Here is a 24,942-nt window from a genome sequence, read left to right as displayed (position 1 = left end):
TTCCAAAAAGAAAGCATGACAATGGCATCGAGCAGGCCTACTTTACAATCACCCAATTTCTTGTGTAATGTGCTTCAAGCCAGATGATTGATGGCAGACACCTGTTAGTTCATAAAGGAAGCATATGACTTTCTTCTGTGAAGATTGTGCAACACGCTGAGGAAACTCAAAGCATGAAAATTTTTTCTCTTTTCCTGTTAACGACATGCCACTGCCCCGTAATCACTGCACTGGACCCACCAATTTCACACTTGAAATCTTGGTCAATGGGGAAGGCATGCTCAGCCATGTAAGTCACATCAGGTGCCCGGCCCACCGTTGCCACGCCTACGCGTGGACACACGAGCAGCCTGAAATGAGATATGCAAGGGGAGATGCATGCGCTGCAAAGCGTGTCGGAGCAAGGCACGGCCTCTGCTGCTCCGCAGACCGCGATACCCACTCACCCGTACGCCGTGTCCGAGTGTTGCACAAGCAGCAACAATCGACCCGTCTTCACCCATTCCTGGACAAGTCCAGCCTCCAACCACTAGCAGATCGGAGGCCGTCAAGCAATCAAACCAGCGCATCAAAAGTGCCCCACGAGAAGAGATCGAATTCTCTAAAAAAGGATACGGCTACGCAGGAGTCTCCCGGAGCAAGAATATCTTTCACAGCTGCTGGACACTGGCTGCTCATGGCTGTTCCTTCGTGCGTCAGTCAGGCAACGGCTACGGAAAGATTGCCGTGCACCGTCAGGCAGATATTTAATTTTTGAGAAATAAATAGGGAGAGGCCACCCACCTACAGACATAGAACTCTATCGAGCGACATCGCATTCAGAAACCTCCTTCCTTGCATGCTCCAGTCTCAGCCGCCCTCTGTTCATTACGCCGGCATCGAGGGAGCTTGCAACTGGCAGACAAACGAACCCCACGTAGCGACGCGCACCGCTGGTCGCACCTCGCAGGCTGTCAATTTGAGCCGAGAGCTCCACAGTCGACGTCCGTTAGCAGGGCGCTGTAAGATCCATGTCGGCGGAAGGCGAAAGTAGCGCGACCACTCATCCAACAAATCCTACGAACGCATTCGAAGTGTACTTTCGCGTAGCAAGAGAGATACGCAAAATAAATGCTGCTCTCAGAATAATGATATCTCTAGAAAAACGCCGGTGTGTTTCACACGGGTAAGCGTCCACTGCAGATCGGAGGATGAGAATGAGAGAGTAAAAGAAAGAGAAGAGAGTGCATGTGAAAGAGATAGTCGATGAAGCCGCTCATACTACTTGTGTTGACGTAAACTTCCGTATTCAAAATTTTCTTTATTAAAGTTGGTAGTTAAAAGCATATGCGAAAGCTTTATGTCTCAGCATTGTCAATAACTACTTTTGATATTTCAGTGCCATGACTATGCTTGTTCGTTGCAAACAATTAATTACGAAACATCGCCTAATGGCATAGTAACGGAACACGGAACGGTGATGCGGCTAGAGCGATTGGCATGATCCCGTCGGACGTATGGTGTGATCGTGTTGAGCCGTCAAGAAGCGACCATACGTTGTAGGAGTTCATCATGAGTATGACAGGCTTCCACTTTACAGTGCGTGCACTTCTGCGGAAAAAGATTTCACCTCGAAGACCGCAGGGGGTGCAGCTGGCATCCGGCTGCGAGTTGCAAAAGCGATCGGCCGGTCACTTCACATTCGTACCAGACACACCGTCGTCATCCGATGGTGTGTGATCACGTTACATGCGTAATCAGATGCTGTGTAATGCTTTGCTTTCCAGAGAAAAAAGAGAAAGCCTTATCTTTTTCTCTTGTTCTTTTCCTGAAGGCGAAACAGCGCGGTTGAACCTCTACCAAGCCATTACTAACGCCTTGGACATAACTCTCTCCAACGATCCTACCGCCGTGATCTTTGGGGAAGATGTGGCTTTCGGTGGTGTATTTCGCTGCACAGTCGGCCTACAAGAAAAGTACGGTGCGTATGCGTGCTGTTAACTCTACCAAACTCCAGTGACGGAAAAGTTTCGCGCAAACAATGAATGGTTTCGCTCTACGATATTTGCTTCCCGTATCTCCAGCGCTATCTCTTGCCCCCTTGTTTATCGGCTATCGCGAGAAAGTCGCACAAGCGTGTATTTGTAGACATGCAAGAGCAAACTTTCTGCCCATTGTGCAGATTCGCAATTTCCTTTACTAAAGTTGGTAGTTAAAAGCATACGTGAAAGTTTTATGTCTCAACTTTGTCATTAACTACCGTTGATATCTCAGTGCGGCGATATTAATAGGTCGCGTGGAGCAGCTGGACGTCACAGAAATGCTTGGTCATTGGCCTCTGATTTGTCTGTCGTGTCTCGTGCGCAGGCAAACACCGCGTGTTCAACACGCCGCTGTGCGAGCAAGGAATCGCAGGCTTCGGCATCGGCATGGCCGTGGCCGGTGCCACGGCGGTCGCCGAGATGCAGTTCGCGGATTACATCTTCCCTGCGTTCGACCAGCTGGTCAACGAGGCGGCTAAGTACCGGTACCGATCTGGAGGACTTTTCAACTGTGGTGGTCTGACGGTGCGTGCTCCGTGCGGTGCCGTCGGCCACGGCGCCCTGTACCACTCGCAGAGCCCCGAGGCCTTCTTCGCCCATGTGCCCGGGTTGAGGATCGTCATGCCCCGAGGCCCCATTCAAGTGCGTACAATATGCGCCGCTGACCGCTTTTCGTGAAATTCTCACCCTTTCGTGTGGATGTCTGGAAGGCTGGCTTTCGTAGATTATTTGTGCTTCAAATTTTAGATTCCTCGAGTTGTCAGTTCTCTCTCGGTCTGCAGACTTCTGGCGTCCTGGCTAGCTGTCTTGGTAGAGGGACTGCCCAGAACAGTCAGAGGTCTTGGGCCCAAAGCCTGAATAAGGACGTAATATGCTACTTCAACTAGGAAGTTTGATATCGAAGAACAGAGCCGATTTATTTCTCCGGCTAGCAGGTATACAGTTAGCTGGGAGACCAACTCGCCTCCTCCTCTACAGGCCAGTTGTGTGTGCATGTGTGTAGATGGCTTATAAAAGAAAAACTGTGTTGTCGCTAATATTCGACATTCTCCATATTTAATTCCAAGAGGTCGACCTCGAAAGGTTTTCTTTTTCAATAAGGGCGACTATACATCAATGATGAACAAACTTGCCTCTTTCCTTCCTGAATTTATTAATCTTAGTCAGAATTTAGATACTAGTTCTCTTTGGGAAGTTTTCAAGAATAAGCTGGAATGCCTAATTGATCAGTATACCCCATCCAAAAGTCTTTCTGGAAAGCACCGCCGCGACAAACCGTGGATCACGCGGCAGACCAGATGGCTTATCAAGAAGAAACATCGCCTTCTAGAATCATAAAAAAAAAAATCGGTGCCCTGCAGTATTGCAGTCGACTCGTGCTCTTGGCAGTATACACTAAAAACAAATAAAAGCTCTTGAGAATAGCTTTTTAAATGACTTGGGATCAAAACTGCGTAATAATCCCAAGGAATTGTGGACTTTTTTGAAGCACAATGGACGTGAACCAGTTGGAATCCCAGATTTAAACCTCAATGGTGAAGTTATTACTAATGATGGTGATAAGGCATGCTGCTTTAATGCTTTTTTTCAATCTGCTTTTGCGCCAAGGTACATCGGAGAACTTCCGTTAATTCGTGAATCTGTCACTGAAACCATGTCTGAATTGGTTTTTACTCACCAAGGTGTGTTAAAATTGCTTAGTGATATCAATTCATCTTCTGCCGGTGGTCTTGATAGTGTTCCTAACTTTGTTTTAAAGTCATGCGTGAACGAAATCTCTCATTACTTAGTGATCTTGTTCCGAGCATCTCTTAATTCGGCGTCTCTGCCAAACGACTGGAAAAATGCTAATGTGGTACCAGTGCATAAAAGTGGATCAAAAAGCTCTGTTGTAAATTATCGACCGATTTCTTTAACCAGTGTGTGCTGTAAAACGTTGGAGCACATAATATATAGCACAGTCATAAAACACCTTCACACTCATGAGTATTTTACAGAAGTTTAGCATGGCTTTAGGTCAGGTTTTCTTGTACTACTCAGTTGCTTGAGTTTAGTAATGATCTGTTTTCTTCCCATGACCGTGGCTCTCAAATGGATTGCTTATTTCTAGATTTTAAGAAAGCCTTTGACTCTGTACCTCATTTACTATTATTGCATAAGTTAAGTTGTCTTGGTCTCCACCCCACTGTCATCGATTGGCATCATTCGTATCTTCAGGGCTGCATGCAGCGTGTTTTGATTAATGGTTCGCACTCAGATTATGTAAATGTTTCCTCAGGTGTACCGCAGGGGTCTGTTCTTGGACCCCTTTTTCTGATTACATCAATGATATTGTCTTGGATCTTACCTGCAAAGCTCGGCTGTGTGCTGACGACTGTGTCATTTACCATGTTGTGGAATGTGCCTCTGATGCGTTAAAACTTCAGCAAAACTTTGGTTTCATCCAGTCCTGGTGCTCAGAATGGCAAATGTCTTTCAATGCTAAAAAATCCAATTTATTTCCTTCACTCGAAAGTGTTCCCCTTTACAAAGAAGTTACTCATTACATAATGTTCCCTTGTAAAAAGTACTTGAATATAAGTATCTCGGTGTTTATTTTACATCTAACCTAACGTGGATGAGGCAAGTTGAGTATATCACATCCAAGGCCTGCAGAATGCTCAATTTCTTAAAATGAAATTTCAATAAAGCGCCGTCTAATGTCAAACAACTTCTGTATTTCACGTACATACGACCAATTCTTGAATATGCCTGCCCTGTATTGGGACCCCCTAGTTTGCTTACTTATGTGACATGCTCGAGCGCATCCAGAATAATTCTGCGAGATTTGTGTCCAGTAATTACAGCTTTGCAACTAGTGTCACATCTCTTAAAAACCACCTTGGTTGGGGATCTTTAGCTAACCGTAGGAAACATTTGAAGTTGCAAATCATGCATCGCATCTATTTTGGAAGGTTGAGCATCGACAAAGACCAGTACCTGCTTAAACCTCGCTTTTTTTCTAGACAACTTGATCATCAGTGGAAGATCCCAAAGATTAAATGTAAGGCACATATTTACAAAGCCTCGTACTTTTCACGGACAGTCAATGAGTGGAATGGAACAGGCTGCCGGCCGGCGTCACTGAGTGCTGTACGGAAGGTCAATTCCACGCATTCTTATGTGATGTGTGACGTGGCGTGCAGTTCTTTTGTGCGTCTTTTCATTTAATTAGCGTTTTTTTTTTTGAGCGCGCTTCTCCTTCAGTGCATGCTTTTCCTCATCTATTATTACTTTTGTTTTGTATTTTTTGTATTTGTATTTTTGAAGTTGTATTTGTATTGTATTTTTGTTATCCTCTCTACCCCCCCCCTGCAATAATGCCTCTGGGAGCTGCAGGTATCTGTAATAAATAAATAAAATAAATAAACTGTATAGAAGAGGGGTATGGCATCACACAAGGGCGAATGACTCTCGTGCTTATGGGTTGTTTTGAATAATTCCCACTAGGGTACAAGCGGCATTTAGTTTTGTTATTGGCAGCTTTGTTGGGAGTGGCAATGACGAAAATATGAGTGCTCTGACAGCAAAAAAGAAAAGGTGGAAAGGGGGATTTTTTTCGCATCTGTGAATGCTCAGTTTTTGAGTGTACAGCGTAAGTCAGTTCTGAAATGGGAATGGCTACTAAGTAGGCTAGTGCAGTACCAGGGATGATGGCCTTCTGTCATGTCCACTGGATAGAAATGTGACTAAAAATTTTGTAATTGTGAATTGCTGTATGTAGAGGCCAGCGTGTGGCAAAGGATGGTGTTTCCTCATAGGCAAAACCACGAAGAATGTTGCATTTGGCGAAACGTCAGTTGACATTCGTATGGTCAAATGTAATATTAGAAAACTTTAAAGCCTTTCTGCATCATTTGAGAGTGCTATGCATGTCTTCCTTCAATCCCATCACAAGCTCATTGACATTTAGGAAAATCAAAATGCCAATACTGGATCATTTATTACTTATGGTTTGTAATGAATCTAATATTATAAAACCGGTTATTGCTTTTTTAACATTTAGTGTGCAGAAGAAGACAGTAGGTGGCTTGCTGTGATCATTATACTGGAAAAACTAGTCTACCTTTTTTGAGAATTTAGCTTGGAGTGGGCTGAAATAAAGAGACAGGAAATTAGTTTGTAACAAAGTTTGGTGAATGTTTATAACACAAATAATAGTCATTGTGCATATGAGTATTTGTACAATGGTTTAAGAGTAGCACCATGTGCAGCAATGACTGCCTTTCTGACATCACTTTGAAAGCCCTTGAGAGTGTTGAAAGCTGCCAAGTGGGAATGCTATCTTAATAAAACACGTTGTACATCAGTATGTTAGTAGCAAAGCATCGAGAAACGAAGAGAGCTCTGTGTAACTAACGTCAGAGTTGACTTTATTCCAATCTTAGAGACTTTTTTTTTGTCACCTTGCTTGCATGGATGGAACTGAGTACAAAATGTGCAGCATGCCATGATTGCTGAGGCCAGGTATGTGCGTCACCACAAAACTGATGTCAGGAGCTGATGTAAGGATTAGATCAATCAGTGAGGATGATGATGGTGTGACATGTGTTGGTTGCTTAACAAGTTGTGATAAATTGAATTCGGAGCAAACATTAATGAAGATACCAGCTCCAGCAGAGATAGAACAAGTGCAAAAATCAGACCTGTCAGTGCTCTGAAAGTTAAGTTCCAAGCAAAAATATAGGCATACCAGGAAACTGCACACTTATTTGGTTCAGACAACCATGGATATCTTTGCAATAGCCTGTGTTAGGCTAGGAGGATGGTGACAAGCACCATTGACATTTTTTAAATGCAATACAGTACTTATACAGCACCAAACTGTTCCCAAGTCACTGACAACAGTTATGGGGAAACACTGAAAACGGTCTTTAACAGCAATTATAACTCACCATTCGTTCTATTAGCTCAGCTACAGCGAAATGTAACAAAGTGGTTGTTATGATCAAACAATTAATTTGTTGATATTTTGTCACAAAGCTAAGTTTCCATTGGAACAATTATATCTTCCTCAGAGCTGTTAATTAGTGCATGAAGATTGTCCTTTTTATTATAGTGGCTGCGAACGTTAGTGTCTAAAAACTGAAACATTTGATACCGCGCATTCCTAACTTTTTGACAAGTAAATGCAGCTGGAGTGTGTGGCCTTGGAAGGGGGGCCATCATTGTCAAGTGTTTGGTTAGTGGAGGGTGTCTTGTAAATGGCGCTATCATGTGTGTCAAAAACGTAGCATTTTCCGTAATTGGAGTGCAGTTTGTGCTTAGTCTTGATGGATTTGGTGTGCTCAAGCGGATTCTTTCGAGCCTGTGGAGTAGCTGGGCAAAAAGCCTTGCTCATGCTGTAATCACAATCATGAAAACCAGACCGCATGAAAGTAGTAGTTCTTTGGCTTTGTAGGCTGTGAATTAACATTAAGCGGCCTGTCTCAATCAGCCAATTCTATGTGCATGTGCTACCGCATCTTTCGTCAGGTGCATCGCATAAGAAACTAGCATCACATGTTTATGGCCTCACAGAATTTTTACATTTTTATAACAAACAAGACCGAGACAACAGGTTTGGTCTTTGAATTTTAGACACCAAAAGGGACTACATTTTAGGGTTTCTTTCATTGCCTGTTGCTTTCTTACCAGTGTACTGGCATTCGATTTGGTGCTTATTGCTGCACAGTAGAAAAATATAGGTTGCCCTTGGGCTTAATAAGGTGGGTTGTTGAGCTAGTTGGTACATGACAGTGAGTTACCTTCTTCCATTAGCGGGCAATCTAAAAGATGTAGGCATTCTTGCATGGGTAGGAAAAGCTCCAAATACAGGACCTTCTCGGGCAAAGAATGGGCACCCTGCTTGTGGAGGTAGCCATCTGCCCATATCAGGACCAGATGCAGTTTTATGCTGTCTAATAAAAGCTACAGTATATGTCAACACACCTTGCAGTGAAGTTGTGGCATGTATGTGAAGAAACTGAACCTGTGAGGATCAAAAAGTTACAGAGTGCACTTAAGACTACTTACATGCTGTGAATAGAAATCACCTTAAAGGCCCTTCATTTAAAGTCCTTTAAAGGAATTTCTCATTGTCATTGTCTTAACAGCAATAATAATAATAAGCTTTTATTGCTGCGCATCAAATTGTACATAGATTCGTTGGGTCAACCCAAACTGCAAGGGCTTGTTGGGCTGCACCCAGTAGTCACTTCAGCAGACAGAACAAACTGTTTACAGCCAATGAAATAAGCACCAAAACGCGTTAACTGATGTTTTCACGCAAGTATGTCTTCAGCACAGTTTCTGTATGCGACAGAAGTATATTGTTATGAAGTGCGTTTAAAATGCAGGGAACTAATAATTTCTCATGAAACGACCAAGCCTGTGCACAGCAGCTTTTAGCACAATGGGACGAATGAAGAAAAAGTGGGTAATAAAGGGTAAGTTATTTGTGTGGGTATTGAAAGCAAACTTACTTTGTTTTGTGTGTATTAACAGAAATTGAGCTAAGTGTAAGCCAATCAATTACTGAAACGGTATCTTTTTGAAGGTCTCCGATTGCTTTCGTATAATGAGGATTAACAGAGAGAAGCATTGTGTTGTCAGCCTAGTGAAGTATGTGACACTGGGACACTACTGCAGGTAAGTCATTAGTACGGAGTTTTTAGAGGGGACAGAACGGAACCCTGAGGGACACCTGAAGTTAAAAATGCTTTGGGACAAGAATAATTACCAATTTGAACAATCTGTGACCTGTTATCAGAGCAATTTTTAAAGAGTTGCTTGAATTGTCCTCAATATCACAAAGTATCTAGCACCGCCAAAAGTATCTCGATATACTGTATTGAAAGCTTTGCTCACATCGAAGAAAAGCACACATGCAACCTCATTGTTTTCAAAAGACATGAATAATGAATCTGTAAATTATTTCGAAACTGTTACTGCGCTTTTGTCAGCTGTGAGGCCATGTTGAGGTTTGGAAAGAATTTTATGCTTTTCAAGAAAACTTGTCATGGTACGCTAGAAGGAGGAGGTGTTTTTTATAATGTTTGAATTATAATTGGAGAAATAGAAATAGGCCTGTATTTCTCAGTCTTGTGCTGTGAACCTCCTTTATGCAATGCAAGTTCAGTAGGTATGAATGAGTGATCTATACAGCCATTTATCATCTGCAGAAGTATTGGTTGCAGTGTATTGTAGTTCCATTGTAGCTCGTGTACAGAAGTGTTATCAGCACCTGGAGATTTTTTAGAGCTGAAACTGAACAAAATGCAATGCAAGTCAGAGCTAGTTATCGGGGGGCAGAAAAGTGAATGAAACATTACTAGGATTCATTTTCAGAGCTTGAGAATAATCTACGGAACCAATGTTATGGACTTGTGCGAAAAATATGTTGCAGTTTTTAACGGCAGTCGAAACCTCCACAAAATTTCTTGCGACAATTTCAAATGAGGATCATTTCGGGTTGCGGATAAAGAGATCATTAATGACAGACCACGTTCTTTTCGTGCTACGCTTATTATTCGAGGAACTTTAATTGAAATAAGAACACTTTGATCTGCGCATCATCGCTGTAACTTTATTCCTTAATGCTTTTTATGATTTATGATTTTTTTGAAGATTTTAATGAGCTGTTATTAGGGCACTGTCCACAGAGTGACCAGAGCGCATTCCTTTTTTTTTATACATTTGAGGATGTCAGGTGTAAGCCAGAGAAGTTTCTTGTTGCGCTGTTTTACTAATATTTTCTTCTGAGCTGCAGCTCTTAGTGCGTTTATGGTTTCAAGAAAGTTGTATATACTTAGATAACAGACATTGTGAAGAAAATCCTCCCAATCAAAGCTATGGATGAGGTTATCGATCTTGACAATGTATTGACGATTCAGTGGAGAGACGCAAGCATTTGGAGAATCAATATGACAGCCAATGAAACAGTGATCTAATAGTTTATTTGATAAGAGACGAAGTAATGTGAGCATTTAGAATACTGATATTTATATGGCCTGTACAAGACGATACAAAGTTGACTCTCACCTTTTACCCTGAAGGCCTTCCACTTGAAGGTTTTTACCCTGAAGGCTTTTTTATCATTGTCATTAATGACCCTCATCATTGTTTAGTAAGTCCTCTATTGCTCCACTTAATGCCTGTTATCATTAATTATTGTCAATGATTACCAATTCACTATCTAATGAGTACTAGTGACGTCACCAGGATGCCATTTTTTCTGGATGACGCTGTATTTCGTTGTCGATGAGCCATATACTGCTTTCGTGCTAATAACTACCCGAATCCTGTAGCCTATGCTTGTCCTGCTTTAAGGAGCATGCTTGGTAGATACTGATGGATAGAAGAAATGCATGGAATGTTGCAAAGCGATACCTGTTTTCTGCCCTGCATTCACCTTCAGATGGGTCAGCTGTGGCATCATTGCTTCGTTAACAGTGCTTTTGCTGCATGGAAAAGCAAGATGAAGTCTGTGCACCATTTGCTGTGCATTCATTGCAGAAAGATGCCGTTAAAAATAATACTCAGCGAGCAGGTGCATATGCTTTCAAATGCAGCTGTGTAAAGTAGTCACTATATGAACAGAACAGAATAATAATTAAATTTGTCTTTCCTAATCGCTAAAGAGAAAGAAAGGTTTACATTCAGTGTACCACATGGATGTATTCTGCACTTAGTTATTTGAATTTAACCCAAAGGCCTAAACGGCCACTGCATAGAGACGCGACGGTATTTAGTAAATCAACAGCTGGAGTGTATTGAAGAAGGACTAGAGCACACAGAAACATTCGTGCATGTAGGAAAACACAGAGAATGCATACTTCAGCATTTGTTATTATTATCAAAAAGATGAGAAGCCGTTACACAATGATTTACATGATTGAAAAGGTGTGCTAAATAGGTAGGTGACAATGCATACAAGTTTTTATTTCAATTAAAGAGCAGCAGCAAGTATTTGATGATAAGCATAAGCAATAAAAAACATTTAGTTATATTGTAGGAAGTTTAAAGCCAAGAGAAAGTACTAAATCTTAAAAATAACTTTACTGTGAGATGACGTCTCTCACAGAATGGATCATTCGAATTCATGAATAAAAGAAAATCTGTACATAGACATTTTGGTGTTGCGTTTACATGTTACCAATCTGCCTAGCCTCCGTCTCTGGATCTGATTGAATCGCTGCCAGCTAAGAGCTGCTATCAGCTACCGAGCGCAGGAAATATTGACAGTTCCAACGGCAGTCTATGTGGCAGTTTGCCAGTGGTGGTAGTCACGCCCCCTTCCTGCCTGTTGCAAATACAACTCAAAGCAAGGCCGTTTGTTTGCCTACGCACACCTTTCTTTATTTATTTTTACCTCCTTTGCTGTCTTTGTTTTGCAGCGCAGAAGTTTCCATTATGTTTGATATTGGAGCTGCTGAGAGCTTGCAGAATGTATTCGTCACTTTTTAAATTTGTTTTTGTTGCATCTGCAGAGCTAGTATCTGAAATAATTTTTCTTAAGCATGTGGTAGCCACAAGTATTGAATTTGAAATACCAAAGGACTCGACTGTTTTTACTTCATTACCTAAGTGAAGGTGCTGACAGCAAGCAGTGTTTATGGCTTTGGAACTTTATTAGCCGCACTAATTGAGGAAGATACGAAGTCAGCTTTTTTTTCCGTTGTGTGTGATGTTGTGCTGAACCACATGTACCGATTCTGACAACAAGCACATACTTTCTTGGCTCTGCCGAACGCAAGAAGATATAGAACATGGAGGAAGTGCACCAGGAACCACTTCATTAAAAACCACTTCAGATAAACGATGCTGAAGACTGGGCATCGGGCACAATTTAGGAGTTTTACTGTGCTACCAAAGTTTAAACGGCAGTTTTTGAAAATGTAGTTTTTGTGTGTATAAGCGACATTTCCACGCCAACCTTTGCAAAAAATCAAACAAAATCCTAAGGACTTTAAACTGTATGCCTGCTGAACAAGAAAAACCAGGATACCAGTAAGAGTGTTTTTTTTTTTAAATATATATTTATATGAAGGTGTGATTATTTACAAAAAGGTGTGATAAATGGAATGCAAATACACAAAAATTAATTTTTTTGAAAGAGTACGCACTGATGTCCCGGCCCTCCAAGACAAAGTCTCGCAATCGAAACCGAAATCAGACCATTTCCACGTAGTTGTCTAACTCATTGCTTCTGCTCTAAAAAAAATCGAAGTTTTGTTTTTCACATCGCCTCCTCGTGCTAAAAAATGAAAAACAAAAAACAAAACTGGAGCAAAAGAAATGTTGTTATAGCAGCAAACTAGATGGCGCAGCTTGTCCAGGAGCGCTGTCTTGAATTTTTGGCAGCAGGTTCAAACCGTCGGTCATATGCAACCAATGGCCTATGGTGCGTAAGAAAAAAAGTTAAGATGTTTCATTGAATGTTGTAGGCATTAGGGACTTGCAAGGTGCGATTCCCAGTGCCGCGAGGTACCCACCGGTAATACAATGGGTACAAGCTTTACTCTGGCCTGATGCTCTTCTTAATTGTGGTGATGTAATTGGGAAAACCCGTCTTTGACCCCGTCTGTTAGGCTAATGCCTAGGCATTAAACCTATTAGGCTTGATATGCTACCTCTGTAGTGTCTTTGGGCCACATTTCTTAATGTGTGGATCTTCACTATGCTGATATAACCAATGTTGTACTTGATGTGCTTGCTAGATCCATACGGTGAAACGCTGTACAGGTAAAACTCAATCTAGCAAAACCCAATTTTATAAAGTTCTCGATCTAAAGAACAAATTATGATTCTCCAGCAGGTAACCATAGGGCTCAGTGTTCTTATCAACCCAAAATAACAAAACTAACTAACCACCTAACCCACCAGAAAACTTAACTAGTTTTCTGCTTGCGGATCGTCGAGGCTAGGTTGCACTGCCAGTCACCTTGAAATAATGGATCATGGCGTTTTTTTTTTGGAGTAGGTATCGCAAGTTTGAATCAAGTGCTGGCAAAATTTTGATGCGCAATTTCCTCAGAAATAAATGCATCTTTTCTGCCAGACAAACATCAATGCAGCCAGAAAGAACCATAGAATTGCTTTTATTAAAAACTAAAAATGAATGGAACGCTCCTCAGTGCTCCTTTAAAGTTAATTGAGAACTTTGGTGTCTTGTACTGAACTGGGAACATCCAAGAACAATCAAGACCTGACTGACCAAACAAAGCTATGCTGTTTTACAACATGCAGTCAAGCTTGAGCTGAAATGGTTCTTCTCAAAGTGGGTGCTTCCCAAAGCACTTCAAAGGAAAAAAAAAAAATGCTGTCAAGGCTGAAATGATGCTGAAGCCTTACTGGCAGCATTTGTATCACAAAGAGCATGTGCTGAAGCACTTTTGTTGGCATTTGAAAATAGCTTTGCCATATGGGGACTTGTTTACTTGCATGAAGCACTTGCCTGCCATCTCTTAGTCCTCTGACATTTGCACGATTGTTCATTGTCCCACAGTCATTTTTTTCCATTTGTCTGAGCAGAGGATGAGAATGACATGTGTGTTTTTGTGCGTGGCACCTATAGAAGTAATAAAGAAATCGGAGTTGACATACTGCTAGGCGTCAAAGTTCATTTTATGTGCTTGCTCTTATAGATGTCTGCTGTCATTCTTCTGTATACCCAATACATCTTGAATACCCAGTACATCTTTCTTGTTGTCTGCGTATAGCATGAGAAATGCATTATGGAGTGACAATGTGAACTTCCACACATCGAATTAAATCATGTCCCAGCTTTTTATTGTGGGTGCTGATATGTTTGCTTCATACTTGAGGGGCCCATATTTTAAATATAAGAATCTACAAGAGCAGGGTTATCTTTGTAGCAACCTTTGCCTGTAGGCGAAAGATGTATATGTAGTGCTTAAGTGGATCACATTGGCTGAACACCTTACATTAGTGTAGGCTAGTTGTTACTAAGAGTATGTGATTGTGCATCCAGTTGCTTGTTGTGTGGGTTCTGCTTTTGAAGCATGCTACTATTTGTCAGTAACAGCATGCCGGGATAATGTCAAGGATCTAACTAAAATTTTATGCTTGAATTTCATTTGCAGTGGAAGTCCCCTTCCTTTGAACAATTAGATTAAACCATTTTTTAAGCCTGTATTCAGAAGCTAGGTAGGTGTGACATTAGCATCTCTTCCTACTTTCATCTTTGTAGCTTTTAATGTGGATAGATCAGTGAAGTGGATTTTTTGTTGCCATTTGCACAGAAGAAAAAATAGAAACAATGAACAAGCTTTACAATATTCCAATGTTGCTATCCCAAACTGGGCAAGTATTTTAACAGCAAAAAGCACTTTTGAGGTGCAAACCCAAAAGGAAGCACTCGAGCATCAAAGTTCAGGGCATCCAGCTGCAAGAGTAATGTAAAAACAGGGCATCACTTAGACCTTCTGGCAGCTGACAGGCACAAGTAGCAAAGAGCCCTTTTATGACGCAGTAGGCTGACGTACATGCTGAATTGCATTTGTTATCCAGGCGAACAGAATGCATTTCAAGTCTGCCTAGCAGATGCCAGTGATAAGTTTAAAAAGGTTGACTAAGGAATGAAAGAGAAAATAAAGGAAGGGAAAACAGGAACGTAATAGATAGGCTTTCTGTTGAAAGCATATACAAAACAAAAAAAGGTGTAGTTTGCAAGTACTGCCAGCCCCAGATAAACCAGGGGCAGAGAAACATCAAAGCTGTCTGCCAGAAACATATTAATGCCACTGCACAGCCTCCGTAAAGAATGTGAAAACTCCACGGTGCACAGGTGCAGCTAGGCAACTCGCTGTGCGAAGCCTGCAGTCACAAATATTATTTATTCTCTGAAGCTCTCAAACACTAAAAGCCTGAATTAACTCATAGCTTGCAGAGGAAGCATTTGATGCACTGTTGGTAATAATGCTAAAGGTGTCCACAGTCAGGATTATACCAAGAGAATGGCTTTTCTTTTATTTACAGTTACTGAAAGTATATGCAAAGCTATGGTCGGTTGTATGCTTCAATAGCACAGTATGTATTGGTGAATCACACTTTCACAAGACACAAACATCTAATTTCATAGTTAGCCCGCTGCTGTGTGCTCTTATCTGTTTTAATTTATTGAACCAATGGAAAGTGAGCTGTATGTGATAGAGAGCTCTGCATGGTCAAAGCTGGGGACCTGAATGTGCTACTAGACTAGTGAAAACCCTTCAGTGTGTAAAAGTACAGTGTCAGTTAACCTTTATCCAACTATTAACTGAGCACTACTGATTAAAACTTGTGACAAAAAGTGTGCCTGGGCATAAGAATATAAATGCCCTAATGTTCCAAAACTGCTTGGAGTACTGGCCTTTGGCAATCACGACTTGAAAGAATCGCTAGTTATTATAACTGGACTGATATCACTGGTACGCATTCTTTATTATTTTTTTTTATTCAAGAGTTACCCCGCATTTGCTCGAAGCGTTATAGCAGGGGGGTTACAGATTGGCAAAAAATACATCTTCACTTGCTTTGTAACTCGAAGGCTGGTTTGTTCCATGATTATGTTGACCTTTCAGCTGCACTTGCCTGTGAGTGCTTGGGGCCCTGCTTCTTAATATCTTGTTCCTGTTTTATATGTGAAACAATTGTCACTTATAGGGCTTAACATAAAGATGCAATAAAGTCAGCTGATTAAGAACACAAATGCAGGCTTCTAAAATTGCACATGGCACAAAGAAGCTGTTGGAAGCTAAATGCCAGATTGTGTTGGTAACACTGAACCAGCACATTAATTCACATTAGCAAGATATTTTTGCACACTAGCTTTTTCTTTGTAGGTACGCATCTCTCTACCTCTCTGATGTCATCATCACCTTGTGTTAAACTTATAATTGTCTTGAGCTGCATGGAAGAGAATGTTACCAGTATTGTGACCCATCATACACAAATATACTTCTGTTGAAATTTTTTTTTTTTTTTTGCCATGATTTTATTGTAATGCTAATACTGAGTGAAAGAACAGGCAAAATGTGGAACTCTTACCTGCCTCATGATATAGTTTGCAGAAACTGTGTAGAATGCCATTAGTGACACCACGTTCTGAACTTTTGTTATTGTTAGCTTGTGAGCTGGCTACTGGCAAAGCACTTGTTGCCACCTTCATCCACTTAGAGATGTTGCTGACATCATCTTGCTAAAGAACGGTAACACTATTGAGGTTCTGGAAGGAAGTGATTTCTGATACAGATTCTGACGTTAGCTTCTCTCTTGTAAATGAGCAAATAGGGCTGGAGACCATGATATACTCTATTGACAGGATAAGGACACAGGCAGATTTCCACAATTTATGCCCAGCCTATGTCAGCGCTGATATGAACTGCTAGTGGTTTTATCAACTGATGGTAAGCTGGGAGCACTAATCGTGCTTGTCCTTGCTGGTTCTGCGGCTCTGTGCAGGCCAAGGGTCTTCTGCGGGCATGTGTCCAGGACCCAGACCCATGCATCTTCTTTGAGCCCAAGATCCTGTACCGTTTGGCTGTGGAGCAGGTGCCCCTTAAAGACTACACCCTGCCGCTTGGAAAGGCACAGGTCCTGCAGGAAGGAGACGACATCACCCTTGTCGGCTGGGGCACGCAGGTGGCACCTGGCAGACAATTGAAACTGCCCACTTCTTCTGCTTGCAGACTGACATCCTAGGCCGTATGCTGTGACTAAAACACCAGCTACTGCTGGAACCATGAGCCAGAGCAGTGAGGAAGATAAAGGAGCCAATGTGTTTCCTTTGCCTTATTTGCTCTTTTCTTGTCTTGTTTTCATGTCTCAGAGTTAAATTCAGTTTATTCTTGATCAAATGCACCCAGGATTAGTCTGTCTGTGTGCATATTGTATACTGGGGCAGGGCTGTCCAGTCATAGAAGCTTATGGCGAAGCAAGAAAGTAGCTAACTGCAGCATTTATTTTTATTTTTTTTACTGCCATCCATGTTTGGTTTGGTTTATGGGGGTTTAATGTCCCAAAGCGACTCAGGCTATGAGGGATGCCGTAGTGGAGGGCTCCCGAAATTTTGACCACCTGGGGTTCTTTAACGTGCACTGACATCGCACAGCACATGGGCCTCTAGAATTGCGCCTCCATCGAAATTCGACCGCCGCGGCTGAGATCGATCCCGTGTCTTTTGGGCCAGCAGCCGAGCGCCATAACCACTCAGCCACCGCGGCGGCTCACTGCCATCCATGTAGGTGCAGCCATAATGCAAACAACCATTTTCAAGGCAAGATGTACCTTTAAGGGCTGTTGCATATTGTTGCACAAGGTCTTCAAGTGAGATTGGCTGCAACAGCTATTTTATATTGTTGCTCATGCTGCGACCATTTTTGGTGTATATGAATGTGCACTTTTGAACTCAACTGAGCATGTCCAATGATAATAGCACTTGCATAAGTTGTGCTTAACTGCACTACTCTTGGCTGTTTGCAAGCATCGTGATCATGGCTTCTCTGTGATAAAAGGAAATAATATTTTCTTCAACTTTTGTCGGTGCTTTTGTCATGACTGTAGTTTAGCACTCAGCAGTGCTATTAGTGCAGCAATCCTCATAACCAACAGCACTATGAACCAAGCAAGTTCACCATTTAACAATTAATCTAGTTTTAAACACTGCATGTCACGCTCAATTCATTCAGCAGAAGTTCCAATGTGGACTATGCTTTTTTCAGTAGATGAGGATCATAATCATAACAGCAAAAAAAAAACTCCTAGTGAGTGATGTAAGGGGTTTGTATGCAACACTTCACAGTAGAAAGCCTCATATATAAAAGAGCGTAATTGTGATAGAGCTTAATACCCGGTGTGCAGTTACATCTCCCCATCCATCTTGATCTCCCTTGTGGGATTTGTCGTATGGAGCTTTGTGTCCCAAGTAGCATTTTATTTCTATCCTTCGTATGCTGACGGCAATGTGTTTGCAGTTTCTGCTTGGCGAGCATCTCATTCATGATTTGGGCCTTTTTTTTGGGGGGGGGGGGGGGGGGGGGGGGGGGGGGCTACTAGTTGCCTTGTTAATGCCACTTTCTTTAGATATTTTGACCGTACTGTGTTCTACTATGTAACTTTTTTGTTCTTCTGCCTGCACATTTCAGCCAAACTTGGGTTAAAAAAGTTCAGGCACATCAGTATCACGCTACTACATTAACTATTAAGGTCATTCCTTGGATTCTTCTACCTTTCTGCCAATAAGCCCAGCAAGTAACCTATAACAAGCACAGGCTGTAGTAGCCACACTGCGAGGCAGAACAGTCAGTTCCAACTGTGTTGTAGAATTAGTTCACAACCATAAATGCTTTTGTACTGACCAAAGATTAAAGCACTTGTCAGCAAAAAAAAAAAAAAAACCTTTATCATAAATAATACAACAAAGCTGCTACGAGTTATTTGTTACATTTTGTAATGATCCTTTATCCTGGTGCAGCAGCACAGCGCAGGTTGGAGAACAGCTGTGTTTATCCAAAAGTGGCCTTTCGTGTGGAAAACACGTGTGGCGGTGCTTTATATTTTTTTTAATGAAGAGCGCCAAAGCATGCTACAGCTTGAGTGCAATGGCCGTCACTCATGTTGAGGTGACGCAAATGTCTTTGTGTCCTGCCAGGTGCACGTGTTGAGGGAAGTGGCACAGATGGTCCAGGACAAGCTGAATGCGTCATGCGAGCTCATTGACCTCTGCACCCTGATGCCGTGGGACAAGGAGACCGTGGCTAACGTGGGTGGCTCATAGATCTATTGATATCTACTGCATTCTTCATGCCTTCATTCATGCGCTTACTGTGCTAACTTAGAGATTGGGTCACTGCTTTGTAATGGTGGTGGCAATCAGCAGTAGTCAAAGGATACAAAGCTTCCTGTGGTGCTGAGATAGAGAATCGAACAAAACAAGCCCAGAACGTTTCAATCAGGCCAAAGCACTCTTGCAATAGGTTCTTGGCAAGATACCTTTAGTCTTATCTTAATGTTTCTGTTGCAATTAAAAAGCAATGCTATGTTGTAATGGCCAGCTGGTTTCTGCATGGTAGTGTATTTTAGCGCAGTATAAGGCTATCAAAATATGCCTTTATGATGAGTGTCAGTTCAACATTAGTCTTGCAGTGAGCTTAATCTGGCAGAAAATTATGCAGCTCGCACTCAGAGGTTATTTGTCATGCTGAATGTAACAGCTTTATTACTCCTTTTGGTTTGTCCCATTAAAATGCCAGCTGTTAAATCGGTGCAGAACATGTAGCACGGGATTTCGTGCCTTTCTTGATGGAATGCTTATCAACAGTGGAATTCGCGTGGTAAAATGATCGATACGTATGAAAGCTGACGTTGCTCATTCCGCACGGCATCCATGCTTGTCGCGAGAATGTGTTTACTGCCCATGTCACAAAGGTGGATTCCGTTAGCCATCTTGCTTACATCACTTGTGCCGGCGACGAGGCGCTTATCAGCGAGAACAGTCTGCACACCCTGCCGTGTCGCAGGGGTCAGGTTTATCTTACGCCGTGCGCGACAAGCTGCGCAGCGCACAAGAGCTTTGCGTAGGGAGCGCTCGCTTGAGCTTACAGTACCGTGAGGGCTGAACATCCTTTCGGGCCGGGGTCGACTCAAGGAGCACTGCCGATGCTGCGCGCTAATCGTTAGCTTTCGGCGCAGTCACATCTTCGAGGCGCTCACGGGGCTGATTTCGTGTCGTGCGGCACATTTTTCGCTTTCTTTTTGCCATCTTCCGACCCGCTGTACTTTGCGGGCAGGGTGTGCAAGATGCGCATCTGCAGACTACGGATGTCCGCCCGCGTGCGGGTTGGACTGGCGCAGCCATTCCCAATTGGCTAAATCTCAGCGACCCTAGCTGTGCGCGCGGTAACGTTTGTTTAGGATAACTATATGGGGTAACTAGACTTTTCTCATAGTTATGCGTTGATTGGCATGCGGTGATCCCGACAGAGGAACAAGATCCGGAGACCGTTCGAACATCGCTATGGGTAGCCATTAGTCAAAGCAACAGATCTAGTCTTCTGAAGTAACTTGTATGCCAATGTTCGTTTCATTACTTTGATCGAAAAAAAAAATGGTTTCTTACCTTGATTGCAGTCTGTACGGAAGACGGGCAGACTTCTGATAGCTCACGAGGCGCCTCTGACTGCGGGCCTGGGAGCGGAGATCGCTGCCGCAATTCAGGTTTGTTGCAAGATGCAGCGAATTTTCTTGTCCGCTTATGATGCGGCTTGGGTTGTGTTAGATAGCACGGCTCGTTTGATACCATTAATGCGTAGTTGTCGATGCTTTTATTGACCTTCAATACAATGCAAAGGTTATGTTGCCCCAGTATATAGCCATATACATACTATTGCCGGCACGTGCCGTGGAGTATGCACTACAATATTGACAAATCGTTTATAACCGCTGTTTGTATTGTAGTTTTAGCACCTACTCTAGAGTGAACACGATGCCCACAATACGTTCTTCTTACTAGGATGCGTTTCATTTCAGAGGGAAAGCAGTAATCCCATTGTAATGTGCTTCTCAGAGCATGGGTGTCGTCACATGTGTGTGAAATAAATGTGCATAATTTTCTATTGTGCTGTCAACAGAAAAATGCCCTTGTGCGAGTGATAGTAATCGCCTTACAGCGTGTGGACATTCATCACAAAGTGCAAGCTGCTACAATGTTTTTAAACAGATAATTGCCTAATGTTGCCAAACCTGCAAAATCTAGGCTCCCTATATTAGTAATCTTTATTAGAAGAGTGCTTGGGAATACAAGTTAAATTACACCATTCTGAACGCAGTGGTTACTTTTCATTTGCATGCATGTTGACATGTAGATATGACAGTGCCCCCAAACTCTTTAAATGTGCAGGAGGAATGTTTTCTGAGTCTTGAAGCACCAGTGCAGAGGGTGACTGGCTTTGACACCCCATTTCCACACATCTTCGAGCCGTTCTACCTGCCAGACAAGTGGCGCTGCTTCGATGCGATCAAGAAGATGATGAATTACTAGCCTGTATTAAATGCCACACACTTCCCATTGCTCAGTGCTGCAAGGTCTCCCTGAACAGAATTTGATGCACTGCTGGCAGTTTACAGAAAATAAAGAAGCAATGGTGCAGGTAACCTTTGCACATGTTGATTTTACAGACTTTAAAACTCTTCCATGGACTTGCCAGCTTGTGACCTCCACTTTGAATGTGCTAGAAATGTGAAAACATCTGGACAACCTTCCTATTGTGAACACAACTTCGTAAAATACTGTGGAACTTGAGGATTAGGATTGTAGTTGTCTGTGTTGCTACTCTGTTCTTTGTTGTTAATGTTGCAGGCCATCTGCATTGACTGGAAAACTGCTAGCAGTGCACCATTTTTATAGTGGCAATAGCAGGGCACTTGTAATATTCAAACAGAATCCTGTGGTGGTCTCATAAATTAAACGGAATATAAACGAGTTCAATTTATGTGCACTGTGATTTCTCCACGACATGCCAGAAGTTACACGAGTGATCTGTGCCTACAGCTTTAGTACAAGTCATTTTAACGAGTAAAGAAAGGCACCACAACAGAATGTTCTAGAAACAGCGCAAAACAAACCCTTAAGCTGCACTGCTGAACGAAGAATTTCTGCTGGCATGTCGTGACCTGTTCATGAAAGATGCTCCTTTGTGCATTGTTTTGAACAATTGGGAGATTTGTGAATGTGCCTGGCAAACCACAGCTGTAAACCAGGCATGCAACCTGCACTCCAACAATGAATGATCAGGCTGTGCTAAAAAGATAAAGTTGTTCGAAACGGTAGGGCTACACCTCTGCGTCGCATCTTTGGTATGCAATGCAAGGGCCGACATCATACGGGCGCCCCGAATGAATGACCGAGAAAGGGATGCGCACAAGCATACCGGCGCCTACTACGTAACATATTGGCGAACGCGAAGGCCTACCACCATGCCTCAGTCAAGCAGGCAACGCAAGGTCACAGCGCGGTTAACCGCATTAGCGAACAATCCGAACGTGCGGAAGGCCCGAATTCCGGTCGGGGCACAGGTGCGCCACGTCGGGAGGCGCCTGCGGCGGCGAACGAAAGCGACAACCCGTCGGCCGCGGCGCGACGGGAAGGAAGGAAAAGCGCCGCCGCCAGCAGACGCCCCCGATAAGCGAGTGGCGGCGCGCACCGGTGGCTTCCCGATAAGGCCGCTATCGGCGGTGAAATCCGTTGTGTAAGCCCGTCGCCGGGCGCGGAGAGAGCGCGACTGGGTGCCGCTCTCGGCGCGCGCACGAGCAACAGACGCGGCGCACGCACACACAAACACGGTTTTGAGCCGAACACACCGCATTGGTTTTATGCTTTGTTACAGAAAAAAAAAAGGGGGGGAGAAGGAGCTGCCGGTTGCGGCGGCAGCGGCCGTCGGCCTCGCGGTCCGGAGCGGCCGGCCTTGCCCTTATCTCCGGCTGCCGGGCGGCCTTGCCCAGGGAAACAGAGCGGCCCAGTTGGACATGGCAAAAAAACAGGGCGGCCTTGGGGCCCCGCTCAGCTGTTGCATTCCGGCGCGCGCGTGAAGTCCGACTGACCACCGCAGAGTTCGTCACGTGACAGGGCCCCCGTGGAAGACCCGGGTCCAAGGCCGCCCTGGCCGGCGGTGCATCACACACACAGGCACACCGCACCGGTTTCATCAGAGGGGTCCGGCCGCCAGGCCGGGAGAGCTGAGGCCCGGGCCCAGCGTGGGGCCCAGGCCGAGCAGCCAGCAAGGCTGCGCGAACCCGCACAGCCTCGGCGGCTGTTGCTGCACCAGCAGAGCGCGGCACGCCAGCTCCTGTATGAGCTGCAGCGTCTGGCGCCGCTCGTGGCCCATCAGGCAGACGGTGGAGCCGTCGACAACGCGGTACAGGGTCGCCAGGAACGAATAGCGCAACCGCTCGTGCGCCAAGTGGTTGGCCAGGAAGCTGTGCAGCTTTGCGCGCTGCGCCCCAATCTCCGGGAAGTCGATGAAGAAGCGCGAGCACATGTAGCGCTCGAGGGCCCGCGTCGAGTCCGTGGCGTGGAAGCCGCGCGCCAGCAGATGGCAATACTTGAGCAGGCCCCCGCCGCGGATCTCCTCCGGGTTGCGCGTGGCGATAAGACGCCGCCGAAGGTGCTCGAGCGCCTGGCCGAAGTTTCCGTACACGGACTCGGCCAGCACGCTGGGGAAGAAGTCTTGTGTGCAGCGGGGCAGCAGCGCCTCGGCCGAGCCAGCGGCGCACTGGTGCAGCAGCAGCAGCGGGTCGACCACGATCTGGAACGAGTCGACGCTGAACTCGAACTGGCGCCGCATGCGGTGCACAAACTTGAGCTCCACGTTGCGGCCCAGGCTGTTGGAGAGTGAGACGAGCGACCAGCGGTCCTCGTCGGTGGCCACCTTGACCAGCTTGTGCAGGTAGGCCTCCTTGAGGGCGCACGCGCTGATGCGCTTGACGCCGGCCGGCAGCAGCTCGGCGAGCGCGTCCAGCACGGCCGTTTTGACCCGCTCGAAGCCGCCGGCGCCGCTGCTGCCCAGCTCGCAGCCGAAGATCACGTCCAGGTCGTTGTACTCGGCCGACGTGTCCGGCTCAAGTACGTACGACGCGGCGCCGCCGTTCAACCGCACGTCCCGCACGGGCACGCCCTGGCGGCCCAGCTGCGACCGCACGCGCTGCACCAGGTCCCGCAGCCGAGTCTCCAGCGCCGGGAAGTTGCCGCGCCCCTGGACCGACACAGGCTCCTCGAGGAGCTCCTGCAGCCGCACCACCTGGTCGTAGCCCAGCACTGAGAACCGGGCCTCCTCGACACTGCGCCAGCGGAGAGGACGTGTCAAGAAGGCGGCCACTGACAGCCGGCCATATGTCGTAAACGAAACTGCACTTGCCTCATGATTCCGAACGCTGGTCGGGCTCGGGTTCACCGGTATCGCTTCGCTGCAGCTGGCCGACCGAGGACGACCACTTCCCAGGAGCGCGACGACTGCGGGCTGGCGGTTTCAGCGGCGGGCGGTCCGACGGCGGCACGACAGGCTCCTCGGCGGCTGCTCGTGTGGCCACTGCGGCCAACCGCCAGGCGGCGGGTCGCCTCGTTGCCCAGGAAACGCGCTGCGCATGCGTCCGCCCGCTGCCGTGACGCAAGTGCGCCGCACGTAATAGCAGCAGAAGCAGCGGCGCGCGTGCGGCGCTGGAGCAGACAACTGCGTCAACGACGCCGCGGCGGGCGCCACTGTTTTGTTTTTGTTTTTGCGCTGTCCCCAACGAACGCCTTGAGCGCTTCTTGCTCACCCGTCCGAGAGCGTGCGTCGCCCGGCTCGAGCACGCAGAGAGCCTGCGACAAAGGGCGGCCGAAAATGACCGCCAAAGTGGCCGGAACGGGTAGTTTTCCAGATGTCGCGCGGAACGCCAGCTAGTGCGCAGTTCCGATCGCTGCGTGGGCGTCGTGTTGACGCTGCAGCTGGAGCACCGATCGATGTGCGTGGTTCCTCCAGCGTACACGCGCGGACACCGGGCTGTGACGTCGGTTACAACCCTGCTGACGTGGGCGGCACTCTCCGCGTCGCAGCGCGTCCATTGAGGAATCCGCTGCTATTTAGGGAATCGGGATCGTTGAGCCTCTGACGTCACACCCTTTGTGTGTCCGCGATTCGGTCAACCCAACTGCGCAACCGCTCGCTGGCACTATGGCCGTAATACGGAACGCTGACCCGACTTTCGTTCTAGGCGCGGGAAAGAGCATGCGACGGAAGTGTGATAAGACGAACATATGTTTCGCGGGTATCGATCTGCGCAGTCGCCTAACTCCAGACAAAATGGCAGTTTGCCCAGACAACATGCTACGCATTTCATGCCGCGAACGTACTGCTTCTTCCAGGAG

The 24,942-nt window shown here is 45.2% G+C and overlaps 3 protein-coding genes across 3 annotated transcripts in view; 1 reads left to right on the top strand and 2 right to left on the bottom strand.

Moving 5' to 3' along the window:
- The window catches only part of Ocrl (Oculocerebrorenal syndrome of Lowe), a 34,738-nt gene extending 33,521 nt beyond the window's left edge, over positions 1-1,217 (bottom strand). The window contains exons 1-4 of the mRNA XM_077630991.1: positions 784-1,217; positions 616-710; positions 447-529; positions 241-350 (exon numbers count right to left, since the gene is read on the bottom strand). Coding sequence (XP_077487117.1) covers positions 241-350; positions 447-529; positions 616-678 — 256 coding nt within the window. The 5' untranslated portion in view covers positions 679-710; positions 784-1,217. The remainder of the gene's footprint in view (positions 1-240; positions 351-446; positions 530-615; positions 711-783) is intronic.
- A 219-nt stretch (positions 1,218-1,436) lies between these two features.
- BckdhB (Branched chain keto acid dehydrogenase E1 subunit beta) lies at positions 1,437-21,528 on the top strand. Its single transcript, XM_077631005.1, has 7 exons — positions 1,437-1,711; positions 1,814-1,960; positions 2,347-2,663; positions 16,506-16,685; positions 18,694-18,804; positions 20,172-20,258; positions 20,941-21,528. Exons 1-7 carry the CDS (start codon positions 1,552-1,554, stop codon positions 21,079-21,081), a joined length of 1,143 nt encoding a protein of 380 aa, XP_077487131.1. The 5' UTR covers positions 1,437-1,551; the 3' UTR covers positions 21,082-21,528.
- Positions 20,342-24,128, bottom strand: LOC144098400 (terminal nucleotidyltransferase 5B-like). Its single transcript, XM_077631007.1, has 2 exons — positions 23,954-24,128; positions 20,342-23,876 (listed from the first exon to the last, which is right to left on the bottom strand). Exons 1-2 carry the CDS (start codon positions 23,956-23,958, stop codon positions 22,745-22,747), a joined length of 1,137 nt encoding a protein of 378 aa, XP_077487133.1. The 5' UTR covers positions 23,959-24,128; the 3' UTR covers positions 20,342-22,744.
- Positions 24,129-24,942: the final 814 nt, after the last annotated feature.

The sequence above is a fragment of the Amblyomma americanum genome, chromosome 7 (assembly GCF_052857255.1).
Source record: "Amblyomma americanum isolate KBUSLIRL-KWMA chromosome 7, ASM5285725v1, whole genome shotgun sequence".
Lineage (NCBI taxonomy): Eukaryota > Metazoa > Arthropoda > Arachnida > Ixodida > Ixodidae > Amblyomma > Amblyomma americanum.
This window is presented reverse-complemented; position numbering and strand designations above follow the sequence as displayed.

Coding starts and splice junctions, on each gene's coding strand:
- BckdhB (XM_077631005.1), top strand. CDS start 1,552: ATGAGTATGACAGGCTTCCACTTTACAGTGCGTGCACTTCTGCGGAAA. Junction 16,686..18,693: donor TTGTCGGCTGGGGCACGCAG/GTGGCACCTGGC, acceptor GTGTCCTGCCAG/GTGCACGTGTTGAGGGAAGT. Junction 20,259..20,940: donor AGATCGCTGCCGCAATTCAG/GTTTGTTGCAAG, acceptor TTAAATGTGCAG/GAGGAATGTTTTCTGAGTCT.